At 42.3% G+C, this 13284-nt stretch overlaps 1 protein-coding gene across 1 annotated transcript in view; it reads left to right on the plus strand.

Annotated features, from left to right (window-relative positions):
- The window catches only part of NUAK1 (NUAK family kinase 1), a 46605-nt gene that overhangs the window by 14164 nt on the left and 19157 nt on the right, over nucleotides 1-13284 (plus strand). Inside the window, exon 2 of the mRNA XM_065679757.1 lies at nucleotides 9664-9784. Coding sequence (XP_065535829.1) covers nucleotides 9664-9784 — 121 coding nt within the window. The remainder of the gene's footprint in view (nucleotides 1-9663; nucleotides 9785-13284) is intronic.

A 13284-nucleotide genomic window follows, 5' to 3' on the forward strand; every position in this document is an offset into this window, starting at 1 on the left:
TGTGCACTCCTACTCTGGAGGATTACTTCACTGTGGTTCACTGCTTAATCACAATGAAAAAACCAACTCTGAATTAAAGTTCCTCTTTGCTGCCCCAGGTTAGCATTTTGTCTGCATGAGCAGCTGTGGTAGCTGTGAGATCAAGCCTCAAAATTAATGTGAAATCTATCTTCCAGGTTTTGGAGGGGGAATCTGTAATACCCATGTAACACTGAGAACCATAAACTTGGGGCTTGTGAATACTTTCACTCCTCTTGGACTTGACTTGCCAGTAATTTAATTAGTGCTAAACAGTCTGTGAATAGACTTGCAGAAGTTAGAAGATGGACTGACACAGGATTTGCTTCCAGTGACTTTTCCTCTTTTGCACATGTGTTGGATGGAGCTGTGCTGTGTTTGGAAGCTGACCGATAACGATTGCACAGTTCTAACCTTATTTAAACTATGATATAAACAGACATGTTAGAAATGGATGCTACCAGGATTTTTCCTACTTAAAAATGAAATCAGCTTTTCTTTTTCCCCCCCTGCCTTTTTTCCCCTCCTCCTGTTCTTTTTTTTTCCCTTTTTGGTTCCAACAAAATTGTAACCTGGAAGAGAAGCAGTTAGACTTTGTGAAATCCCAATTCAGTATAGCATTTGGCTTTAGTGAATGTGGAAGCCAAAAATAAACATCTGCTTGGCAACTTCACCAGAAGTTAACTGTAAGTGCAGTTTTCATCTTTTCAGTGGATGTGGCATTTAGTGCTGGTTAACATCTATTAAGAGGAAGGATCCGTAGTTGGAGGTTGTAAAGTGCTTTTTTTTTTTTCCTTTTAATTACACTTGTGACCCTCCATTGCCGTGGGGAAATCCCCTACCCCACTTTCTTTCCAAATATAATTTCTTATGTGCCAAAACATGAACCTCCCTTGAAAGCTTCAACGTAGTTGGATGGGATATTTGTGAGTTATTAGACTTTGGAAAAGAGATGGTCTTCCATCTATGTGTGCATGATGGCCCCAAAACTTCAACTTGGCCATTTTTTATCTTTTCTTTGGGCCTTCAGAATTAGATCTTAAGTAACTTTTTTTTTTTTTTTTTTTGCAGGCTGTGTTTATAAACATTTTAAAGTGCTAGATATTGTGTCTTTGGATATTCAGAAGGCTATGGAGTTACATTTAGAAGTGAATTAGGAAAAATGTAAGCGGTTCCACTCTTTTTTTCTCCAGGAAGGTGACGTCTGCACATGACAGGGACTCTCCCAGGATGCCAGCCTTGGGGTCCAGTCCTGGCAGCAGTCTCTGCTGCTACCAGGACAAACTTGTTTCGCTGTGTATCAGGGAGAATTGACGTGGAAGCAGATTTGCAGTAGCGGGCTACTGGGACAGTGGGGATGGGAGAGAAGGGGCAACTTGAGGCAGGACTATGGGAAACACTGCCTTATTGCTGCAATTGGCGACTTCTTGTAGGATCTTTCTAAAACGGAACATTCCTACAACGTAGGACTTCAGTAATGTTGTATGAAATCCTTTTATTTTGGGAAAGGAGAAGTTTTTTTGGGAGGTTTCTGACATGTATCAGTGGACTCTCCATTTCTGAATTCTCTAGCCCTCCCTTCTCCCTGTGTTCAAGATTCACTGCCCCTTTATAGAAAATCAATAACCAGGTTGCTAGCATGTGTTTTTAAATGCTGTTGGAATAAACCAGATGAATGACTTTTTTTATTCCTAGTGGTAAATCAGCCCTGGAATGATTAATACAGAGCTGTAAGATCTGCCTGGTAGTAAGGATGACTTAAGGCCAGGATTCTCAGCACTAAATGAAGAAAGGTCTGCCAGAGATGCATGGTGCAAATATGCCAGGCTTTATAAGACATAGCTGAGGGTAGGGGTACCAAACAATGAAGGGATGTAAATTTTCCAGTAAGGCAGTAGTTGCTCAGGAAATGTGCTCACAAATCCTGTTAACAGGCACCGTATGCGGGGGTGAGGAAAGAAGTGGAGGAAGGGTGTTGTACGTGTTCCTCCTGGCACCCACTTTATATATGTACAACATAAATGTGTTCATCTGGTGCCTTCTACTGTTTATTAAAACTTGGTTCCACAGACATTTTCCTTTGTGTATGAAGGGGGAACTAGAAAGAAGATATAACCTCTTTGCCGAGTGTTTGTGATTAGTTAATTTCTCTTCATTTGATGAATCATTGTTTTTGAGATAATAATAGGAACTACGCCCAGCAGAATAAGAAGAGGAAAATTAAACCCAAGGTGGTTGTACCCTGGTTCTCCAAGAGGGACTGGCACTGACTTGGAACTTTTAATGCCTTGGTGCAGGAGTGAGTTTCTATACAGGTAGTGAGTGATAGAGTGGCAGTAAATCAGCTTTGGTTTTAGAAATATGATCTTTTTTATGTGATACATTGGGGAAAGGGGAATGAAGCAGAGAGGTGCAGGTGTTTGCTATATGCTTTTACCATACAGAGTGAGGCAGCTGTAAAATATACCCTTGCCTCTTAAAAGCAAATGAACTTGAAAGGTGCATCGTGGCACATGCGTCCTTGCCCTTTATGTGTGCAGCTGCTAGTTCACAACAACAGTAACAGCGTTTTGTCCTTGGTAACATCCGTGACATGAACAAACATGCAATGGAACAAGAGTAATGGGCAGAAGCCCTGAGATTTAAATCAGCAGAGTCTCGCTGGGTGCAGATGGCACCAGTTACTGCTCCAGGCAACACCCCTGATTGCTGCATAGTTTGCCAACATATCAAAACAATAGAATTGGGCCATGGATAAATAATAAATAAGGATTTTTTGGCATGCTTGTCTCCCAGGCAGTATCACTATGGAGATGATCTGGCTTTTCGGATCTGAAAAGTAACACTCTCCAAAACAGTAGCATTGTGTCGACCTTACTCCTTCTCTGAAAGAGAGAGCTCTTGGAGATGTGTTAGCAACATGCACAAGGCCAGGCGCTAATTTTGCTTAAACTCACAATGGCCTTTTATTCAACTTTTCAGTGAGTGCATGAAGTGTTTTCTATGACTGTGCAAAGCTTGTTCTTAGAATTGCATGTCCTGTGTGATTCTCTCTATTAACCACATTTGGCCTGGGATTGGAGTCTTAAAAATAGCTTTTTTTTTTCCCCAGCAAATGTGGAAGATGCTCACAAGAAGAAGTGGGAATACCTTTGCAGAACCATTTGGATGCTTGGTTTCCCTGTAGGGGTATCCATCCATGGCTCCTTCCCACCTGGAAGGTCCAGAGACCGGATAGACAGTTATTCAGCCCATCCCCTGCCTTTCCTTTCTCTCCTTTGTGCAGCCTCTGGAAGTGCCATTTCAATGCAACTGCATTATCAGCATCCTCCTTCTTATCATTTGACTGCAGTAACCTCAGGGACCACCCAATTTCATAGCTTTGTTTCTCTTCCTCTTGTGTTGGTGATGTCTGGGCCAAGAGCCATAGGCAGAGACTCCCCTGGAAAAAACATAATACAGTGCCAGACGTTATTCTTTCTTGCTCAGCTCCGTGGAGCTGGAGAAAGAACAATGCGCCTTTTCTCTCCCCACCCCCAAACATCCTCTGCTCTCCCTTTCTTTTCTCCCCTAGAATAGGTTGATCCACCTATTCTTTACCTCCCCGCCCATGTTGGCACTTGGCACATTGCACTTCCCACCTTAGTCTCAAAGAAAGGAAGCAGAGCTGTGAAACTGGCTGGGCTCACCCACTTCCCATTGCTGGGTGGGGATGGCTTCTTTTCACATCTTTTGGAAAGGAGAGGTTTATGTGTGTTTAACCCTCCCCTCCCTCTTCACCCCAAGAAAATAGTTTGTAGTAATTTTCTTCAAGCTGCGTTCCTGAAACATCTCTCAGTAGCAGCAAGATGGTTTCCCTTTCTTGGGGACTGCACTCTGTCCTTATACCACTTGCTGATGCTCCACTATAGTACAGCAAGAGCCCACTGGAATTTGCTCCAAGCACTGGCGATATGCACAAGAGCTGGAACCAGCTTGAAAGTCACAGCCCACACGGTGGAAAGAAGCAGTTTGCTCATATCTCACTGCAGTCCTAAAAATAGCCCTGATAGATAATAAAGAGTGGAATATTGTTTTCAGTGGGACTGAATGTACTGCATGCAGAAATAGCCAGGGAGGGTTCAGTGGTTTGTGGCATTCAGGTGGTCAGCCTCAGTTACAGCACTGACTGACTTAAAAAAATCTGTGACTTTCTGCACTGTGGCTAATCTTGCCACATCTCAGCTGGAAATGAGGCAAATGTAGGTTCATTAAATGGAAACAAGCGCATGAACCAACTTCCTTGGTTGAAACCAAGAGAAACAGCATTATGCTTTGATGAAAATATAGCTTTGTTGCTCATCCCATGAATGATAATGCCAGCAGTGACTCAGCAGACACAGGGATTTGATATTGAAATGGGCACCTACTGCCTGTCATGCCCTTTGCCAGTTGTTCAGACTTTGAGATATTTTTCTCTACATGATGGTTTTGATCTGCCTCTATAAAAAGGAAATTCCACCCATTTTGCTCTGCCCAGCAGCCGAGAAGCTCATTAAAGGAGGAGAGACATTTCTCTCACAGATAGGACTGAATGTACAGAATCCTCTGCAACCATCATCCTTTTGAAGTCATTATAGTTCAATTCAAATTATTCATACCAAACAAAAGCAAAGAAGAATGAAGTGTGTTGGAAAACACTTAGTAATCTCTCTACACCAGTACAGAGGGTGAGTATAAATCCTCTTTCCAGCAAAAGGAGACAGGTAATTTATTGCAGCCTTGAAGAGAGCAGCTTATTTCTCCACTCTTCCTGCCCAGCAAACTCTGCAAGCTGACTCATTGAGGGATGGGAAGCCAAAAGCTGTTCTCCCTCTTTCCTGTCTGCTTCTGGAAGGTAGAGCAGCAGTGTTGCTGGGCTATGCTTGGGCAGAGCTTGTGCAGGCATTTGGAAATGCCTGGCCGTATTAAAGGTTCACACGCACCCTGCTTTCTCTCCCCTGTGCTATACGTTTTGAAGAGGGCCATCCTCTCTCCCTGCTTGTGAGCAGAGGATGGCACCAGAACCGGCAGTGCAGGTTGAGGTGGTTTCAGTCCATCTCTTGTGCGCCTTTCTCCCCCTTTAACCCCATGTGTGGGACCGTGTTGCCATCAGAGCTGCAGAATACGTACTGAGGATTTTACTGGTACATACAGCCAGTATTGATCCCCAGAGAGACCTTTGGATGGCCAAGTTTTGAGCTGTGACCTTGGTGCTTATACATATAACTTAACATGTGCGAGCTATCCCACAAAAGTCAACAGCCTGCTTGCACGTGTGAAGTTAGGCATGTGCTAAAGTGTTTTTCCAGATTGGATACTGTGTCTACAGGGGTTTTGGGTGAAGTTGAACCTGTTTTGTTGGGGTGAAAGGGTTTAGATTTCATTATTAAGAATCTGATATGTTACTCTGTCTGAGTGTAAGGTCTTGGAGTTATCTGAAATTCTCATTAAGACAAGAAGCTAGGAAAAATACAAATTCCTCCACTAGTAAAGTTAGTAAAACTAGTATAATTAAATTATCCAAGTCTTAAAACCAGTAAAATATATTGAGAAAGTGTGGTAGAAGTGTAAGTACAGTGTCGTGAGAGTACCAGAGGGACTAACAGCACTTTCTCTGCAGATCCTGAGCTGGCATATTTGGAGTGGTTAATGTAGCTGATGTAAAAAAGCATGTTGCGTTTGCCCTGCTCTTGATTCATAGGCTGTGACCCTTAATAAATTTAAATGTTGTACACAGTGGAGCTGTTGCTTTCAGGGAAAGCAAGGAAGGTAAGCAAGCAAGGAAGAAAGAAAAAGACCTGAAGAATGAACAAACAAGTTCTTTCATAAGATATTTCTCGATTGAGATTATTTCTCATTAGGCTTGAGTTGCTCAGGTTCATCATGTACCATATCTGGCGGCAGTCCTGCAAGTGAGGTTTTGAAAAATGGAGCCAGCTCTGCCTGGTGTAAAAGCGTAAGTGCACTTTGAAAATGTATTTTTTGGGAATACATTTCTGAGTAAAATACGTTTAATGAAAGAAATTCCATTATTGATACTTTAGAATACCTGGAAGAGAGACTTGGTTTACAACCTGATACCATAACATACAGCTAAGGATCTGACGTTGCTCAGAGAGATGAAAGCAGTGTAATATATAATAAATACCTAAATTATGGTCATGACTAGTAATGTTTCCATGAAATACTTCAAAAAACCCCTACCAAACTGGACTGCTTTCTTGTTTATGTTGGGTTTCTTTTGTATCAGTAGACTTAAGCCCAAGTAAGTTAAGGTCTGAGCAGATGAAAGAGACTTGGCTGCCAGAAATCCCTTTCTTAGAGAGGAAGAGCTGGAATCAACACTGTGCTGCTGCTCTACGAATCCTGCTTTGGGCTGCCACCTCTGACAGTGACAGTCCACTGGTAGCGATCACTTGCTGTTTAGCCTTTCAGACCAGGTCACCAGCAAAGCTGTGCACTCTTGAGAAGCTTTGATATGTGGATCCTGTCGACTTGGGGATTGTGCAGGCCACCAGGCAGACAGCATGGTGTGAAAAGTATTTATTGAGATGCTTTCAAACTTTTCACTTCCCTGAAGCTCTTTCTGAGGGGGAAAAATAGCAATTGAACATAGGCAAAGGTATCAGAAATCAGCCTTTAATAATCAAATAGTTTGTTGAGCCAGGCAGTCCCTGTAGTGTGTTACACAATTTGGGAGGGAGAGGCAGGCAGCAATTTCTGAGATGCTACTGTCCTTGTTTCCTTTCACAGTTATATCAGCTTTCAATTCCATTTCCTAATCTCCTGAAAGCCTCCCAGGGTTTAATTAATAAATGGCTGCACTCTGCTTTGAGCATGCTCGTGTACTATGCGAATAGTTATATTCTTTCATTAGTTCATGCCTGAAGTGTCTGAAGCCTTGCTCCTACAGAGCTCTTGTACTGGTAACACGCTGTGCCCTGACTAAGGGGCACTGCCTTCTCCACAGCACTCTTGCTGTTTGTCAGGATCGCAGGGGATGGTCCGAGTGTGGGCAGAGGGATGCCTCAGTGGAAGCAGCTGCCCTGGCTCCATTGACACCACTGGAAATGGTTCACACATGCTAATTCTCTTTTCCTTGTTTCCAAGTGCTGGTCACTGTGATCTGAGGGAAGGGAAAGTCTTGAATGTTAAAACCTGAGGTCTTGCAGCCTGGATGTCACTGATGATCCCAAGTACTTTGGGCTGCTGAATTCTACCTCTGCAACTGGGAAGTGATGTTTTCAGGAGAGTTTAAGTATGATCTTCAAAAGTTGCTGAAAATTTTGGGAATGGCCTTTATAAAGTAAGGCTCCTACATGCCTTAAGCACTTTTTAGTGTGGGTTGTGAGACTGTAAACTCTCTGGTCCTGTTGAAAAATATGTTCTCAGGCAACACATCTGTTTGCATTTGAAGATTAATCCAAACAAATATTTACAGACTATTTTTCAAACACATTTGCATTTTTGTATCTAAAAATGTATGGTTTTATATATGCAATTATTCCACAGAGGCCATTTGCAGTAGTTAAGTGTAGATGTACAAGAGTTCTGTCTGTGAAGCGCAGAGTCAAGTTAGTAGGAGATTGGCATGCCCTCTGAGGTGCTGTTATTACTTTACCAGCCACGAATGTTGAAGAATTTGCTCCCTGTTGTATATTTGACAATGAAACCCTTCTTAAAGTCTTCCTCAGAGCCAAGTACAAGACTGTCTTTTAATAGATAATGTGTTTTTACCCATGTCTCTATTTATTTTTTGCAGGAATGCACATGCTGCTCCAAGAGCCACCCACATCCTTCTTGTATACAGGGTGTATTTGCATTTGCAGCCTTTCCCAGTGCAAACTTGGGAAGGGGGAAAAATCCAACCTCATTTTTAGTGTTAGTTGCCTTCTCCATCTCTAGAAGTACTTGGAGATTATCTTGATCACTTATACAATTGCGATCTATTTTATTACCTTTTCTAGAAATATGTACCAAGTAAATAAGCCCATAGTTATGTTGGTACTTTTAAAATCTCTATCCCAAATGCTTGGGTCAAGAGGAAGGAAAGAATTTTTTAGGTTTTAACATGCAAATTGTTTTGTCCCTGGAATTCTGCTTTTCATTCTGTTGTCCCAAAGAAGGCTAGCTCTTGAGCATGACCTTAATTTTAAGCATGTGCTGAAATCTTTGGGAGTTGAAGGGGATGGGGCATGTGCTTAATGCTTTTTTGAACAATGTTGCTTTTCAGAGTTGAAGGCTTTGTAGGAAACCTGATCTTTTAAGCTAGCTCCTGTTTATGTACATTTCTATTTTATAATATTTTACATTTTTTGTACTTTCTTCAATATCCTTGATACTACCTCATATAATGAAAGCAATACCAGCCATGCCACTTGCAATTACTGAAGTAGGCAGTAAAATTATGTTGTTCTGAAGGAACTAGGGAAATCACATAAATCACAGATTTACATGTTTTCCCAGGAGAAGTCCACAGTAGTTGGCTGCACAGAATGGCAAAAGTTTTGTTTACCCGTAAAAGGGTGGTCATCTCAGCAGGCCAGTGATGCCTTTCAAAGACGTATTGATTTAAACTAGCTGGTAATTTATTCCTTCAACTCCGGCATACAAAAATAAAGCAGGGTAAATACTGAATATAATAAAGGCCATGCTGCCATTCAGTATGCACAATGCGCTCACCTTCCCTCTCCCACCAGCTTCTCTCCATTGTTGGCTTTGCATTTCTTACAGGGCATGAGCTGACCTCCGCAATTATTTATGGTGTTGTTCAGATAAGCCCTTTTTTCACAGGCACCACACATGCACACACTCACAAGGGCTGTTATAATTTGAATTTATATGGCAAGTTCAGCTATCACTTCCCCTGTTCCCACCCTGCCTTTTGGAAAGATACCCAGTCACACGATGTGCTTGAAAAAAAGGTTGCTGATTGAGGAAGGAGGCAGGAAGGATATGGTTTTGCAGTGATTGCATAAGTGCTATGTAGGACCCCAAAGCATTGGGTTTACATGAGGACGAGTTTAGATGTGAATTTCAAAGATTTATTTCTTCTGATTTTTAAGTAAGTCATAACTCCAGAGTGGTTTGCTTGCTTTAGAGAACCATGGAGCAACCTGTGTTAATGTGATCCTCTGTGTATTAACAGGGACAAGTATAAAGTTGTAATTGGTACCCTGGTTTCCTTGTCTCTGTGCCATCAGAGATCTCAACCTTATTTCAGAAAAATTGCTTCCAAAGCTTCTGCTTGAAATTGTCGGATGCAGTCATGTTTAAGCAAATGTATTTCCCATCAAAATCTTTTGGGAGTTTTGCCATTTGCCTTGGATGGAAAGTGCTTAAGCTAACACAGGGATCCTTCCAAAAGATGCTGCATTCTCCCTTAGTGAAGTCTTAGGACCTGAAGACCCTAAAATTTCATGTCACTCATTTCTGTAATGAGCGTGTATTTATTGGTTTAAAATGAAGGAGTTGGGGCATGGAGATTTGTATTTTAAAGCTTTGTTTTGGTCATTCCACATTCTGCCAACATCTAACATCTGTATTTATTTTTTGAACTCTCCTTAACGGATTATATGCATTTGTTCAGTTCCAAGAATAATGCTTGGTTTCCTGAATTTATAGGTTGCAATAAAATCCATTCGTAAGGACAAAATTAAGGATGAACAAGATATGGTTCACATCAGACGGGAGATTGAGATCATGTCATCCCTCAGCCACCCTCATATCATCACCATATATGAAGGTTAGTGAATACGATTCTCTTCCCTGACTGCTCTGTTATGTTCCTTGCAGACCTGATGTTGATGTTTCTTGAGATCACGCAACAAGCAAACCCCTAACCTAGTGTAATCCATCCCTTACCAAAGTGACTGTTTTGAGTGCTGCATTCCCTCTGAACCACCAGTGTTTCACAGATACATAGCACTTTGGCTAGAGGAGCAGCTTCATGTATGGCTTAAGTGCTGTATCCGTGGCAGGTGGGAAATCGTTGCATGTATCACCTCATCTCCTTGGTCCCATTGGACAGTTCAGTTTAATTTCACACCTCACACACTAGCCTGGTGTCCATTTATGTCCCCAGCCCCTAAACCAGACCTTGTATGCTTTATTTGCCCTAGACTGCACAAGACCAGTCTTGTCTGCTGTAGACCTTTAGTGCTCCTTTACCTGCCAGTGAGTCTTGCTGGTTCTGTCACGGTTGCTTTTCCCCCTGAATCCCAGCATCCGCTTCCTATCCACCTCTGCACACTTTCCTGTCAGTCTAGTCACTGGCTTATCATTGCTGTTTACTTATCCTGTTTCCCCCTCTAACTCCTTTCTTCCTGGGACACAGCCGAGAAGCCTGCTAATTCCTGCCTCCGGAAGCTGCTCTCTGGTCCTACAGCAAGGAGCAGGAAGCCAGGGGCATTCACCCCTCATTTGCCTGTTTGTTTGTTTATGTATTTATAGAGTGTCACTCTATAGTAAAATCTCCTCCTCCTTCCTTCCTTCCTCAAGTAACATCCCAGCTCTAGCTGAGGTGTTCAGGATGGGTACGTGCTAAAAGACACCAGCCAAGAGGTCTGTTGGTACAATGAGGGCAGCTGCATGGTGGACCTGGGGCGTGGATTCCAGAGGTTCAGAGGGATCAGGGTCAGGCCGCCTTGTCCCTGTGGATCACCTCTTCCCCTGCATGCAGAACAGGCAGCCTGAATTTAGCCCTTTGTATTTACATACTCATGAGGTAAACATGCAAGGTGATGATATGTATATGGCAGCTCCACTCCGAGAGTTGGTACGACTGATTAAAACAAGGGCTGGCTTGGCGTACTGTTACAGTATCACATATTGAGTTATTCAAAAGCATGTTCTTGTACTTGAAAAGAGATGAATATCTGTCTTTTTATTGAATAAACTTATAACAGGATCTGGGAACAGAAAAGGGGAGGGATGCTGTGTCAGCATGTGGGTTGCAAATGGAACAAAAGTTATTTCAAATGTGCACGGGAACTCAAAAAGAAGGAAGATTAAGCATGCTGCAGTCCTTTGACCATTGCCCTTCTTGTCCTTAATTTAAATAGTTTTTCCTGAGTTAAAACATTTGTAAAAGTTAGGAAGATTACAGCATTTCTAAGAAGCAGACAGTGAAGTCCTGTGGGAGCAAAGCTTGCCCCTTTGGCCCCATGGAGGGAGGAGCAGTGCTTCTGCAGCAGAGCCAGTTAAGTTCCACGATGTAGGGCTCATTCTGTCTACAGGAGGGCGAGTGCTTATTGCAGGTAATGTTATGGTCTTCTTGTGGTCCATCTGCTTGCAGCACTGCTTTGTGGCAGCAAACCTGGAGGCTTGTTCTCGCATTCTGGGAAGTTTCCATTCTGTTATTGGTTTGTTTCCTTTTTTTTTAGAAAGCAGAGCAGCTTTTTGTGGATTCTGATGTTTGATTCCTGGCCTGAAGGGATGGGCAGTGGAAGTCAGCTTCTTGATAGGGCTGTAGTCCATTGGAAGGAGTTACATAGAGTGGAGCTATAGCAGCTATACAGCTCATCCAGCCTTTCCAAGTAGTCCAAGTCAGTATTTGGCCTTTAGCAGCCAATGCTGTAACTTAGATACTGTAGCAGTGGGAAGACGTGTGTGTGCAGCTGAACCCAGAGGAGCGGCTATGTACAACTCGGAGATAAGGATGTGAGCTCAGGGATCCTTACGTGTTTGCTTCATTTTAAGTTGAAGAGTACTTGTAGGGAAGCTAAGGGTCTACATCTAGGACTGAAGTATTTGTATCCTCTTGAAGTCAGATTTTAAACATGGCTGTTTCTACTGAGCGATGCGTAGAGTGATGATATTGGTATCTTCTGACACAAAATGTTGAAGTTAGTCAGTGCTCAGGAATGGGCTTAATCTCACCAAATTTAAGCCATCTAACATTTAGGCAGCGGTTGTACGCTAGAAGTCTAGTGTCCCTCTCTAGTGAAGAGAGATCAGCATCTACAGAGGGTTGTTTGCTCCCTCCTGAGAGAGATTTTTTCACATAGGAAGGATAAATGACATGCTGGAGGTTCCTCTTGGCTGTAGAGGGAGTCTAGCTGATTAACATAGATCAGATGCTTAACTTTTAAACCGAAGCCACCACACAGATAATCTTCTCCTCTCTGACTAATCTTTACTGTAGATTTTCAGACTGCCACTGCATCTCTGACAGTGGTTTCTGTAGGTGCCAGGCTGCACAGGTCTACATAGCATGGACAATGCTGTATCTCCCTGTAGTTATCTTTGAAAGCTCTTTGTATTTCATTTACAAACATGTGTTTTCCTTAAGTAGAATCCTTGTTTAGGTATCCTTTTGACCTGCGTGCTTAAAAGCAATTAACCTCTGAATTTGTCAACTTGATGTAAACAGAAGCTTATCTTTTTTCAGGATACTTAGCAAATTCAGATGTGTGGAAACAAAGCTTTCCAGTTTAGGTGTATTTTTTTGTAACCTAATCAAAGTACCTTGCCTGTTACTGCAAGGGCACATGTACAATTGTGACTCCAAAGAAATTCCATCCTCTCAGCAGGGCTGTAATTGGCAATCTGTCGAGTGCGGCTGTGAGGGAAGTGCTCTTTCAAGTGACTTCAAACTCCTTGAAAGGGACTGGATAAATGAAGCTGGCTTTGCTAGCAGTGTTCTGATTTCAGCACATAAATTTTAATTTATAGAATAATGCCTCTCTCCATTCATCTCTCTGTCTCTCCCCCGCCCTATTTCTTTTTTGCCTTGAAAACTTCAGGATTTGATAATAAAGCCTTTGAGAGCTAACATATTTTTCCAGGGGTAGCCTGAGTGCAAAATCTGTCTCATCTGGCAATACTTTATAAAACTTAAACCAGGGAAAGAGCATCAGGCCTGATTCTGCAAACATTTAAACATGTGTTGGACCAATCATGAGAGTGAAGTTACACTTGGTACATTCAAAGAGTGAACTCTTGAGTCTTTGTAGTGTGAAATACTGTACCTATGTGAGTGTTTCTGTGCTAGAAGAGTTGTCGTTGATCAGCATAACCGTACAGAAAAGTCCACCCATTTTCAAAATGCCCTTAAAAATGAACATGTCATTAGCTAACATGTTTGTAGAAATAGTTCATTGAAGATATTCCTTGAGAAACGAGTAAATATTAGGATTACAGTTTGGTGCCCGTGGAACATGGTGGCATTAATGTGAACGAGTAATGGGAGGGAAGCATGTGCTGAAGTGCTTTTCTGGATTTGGGCCAGGATGCTTAGAACAG

The sequence above is a fragment of the Lathamus discolor genome, chromosome 1, assembly GCF_037157495.1.
Source record: "Lathamus discolor isolate bLatDis1 chromosome 1, bLatDis1.hap1, whole genome shotgun sequence".
Classification (NCBI taxonomy): domain Eukaryota; kingdom Metazoa; phylum Chordata; class Aves; order Psittaciformes; family Psittacidae; genus Lathamus; species Lathamus discolor.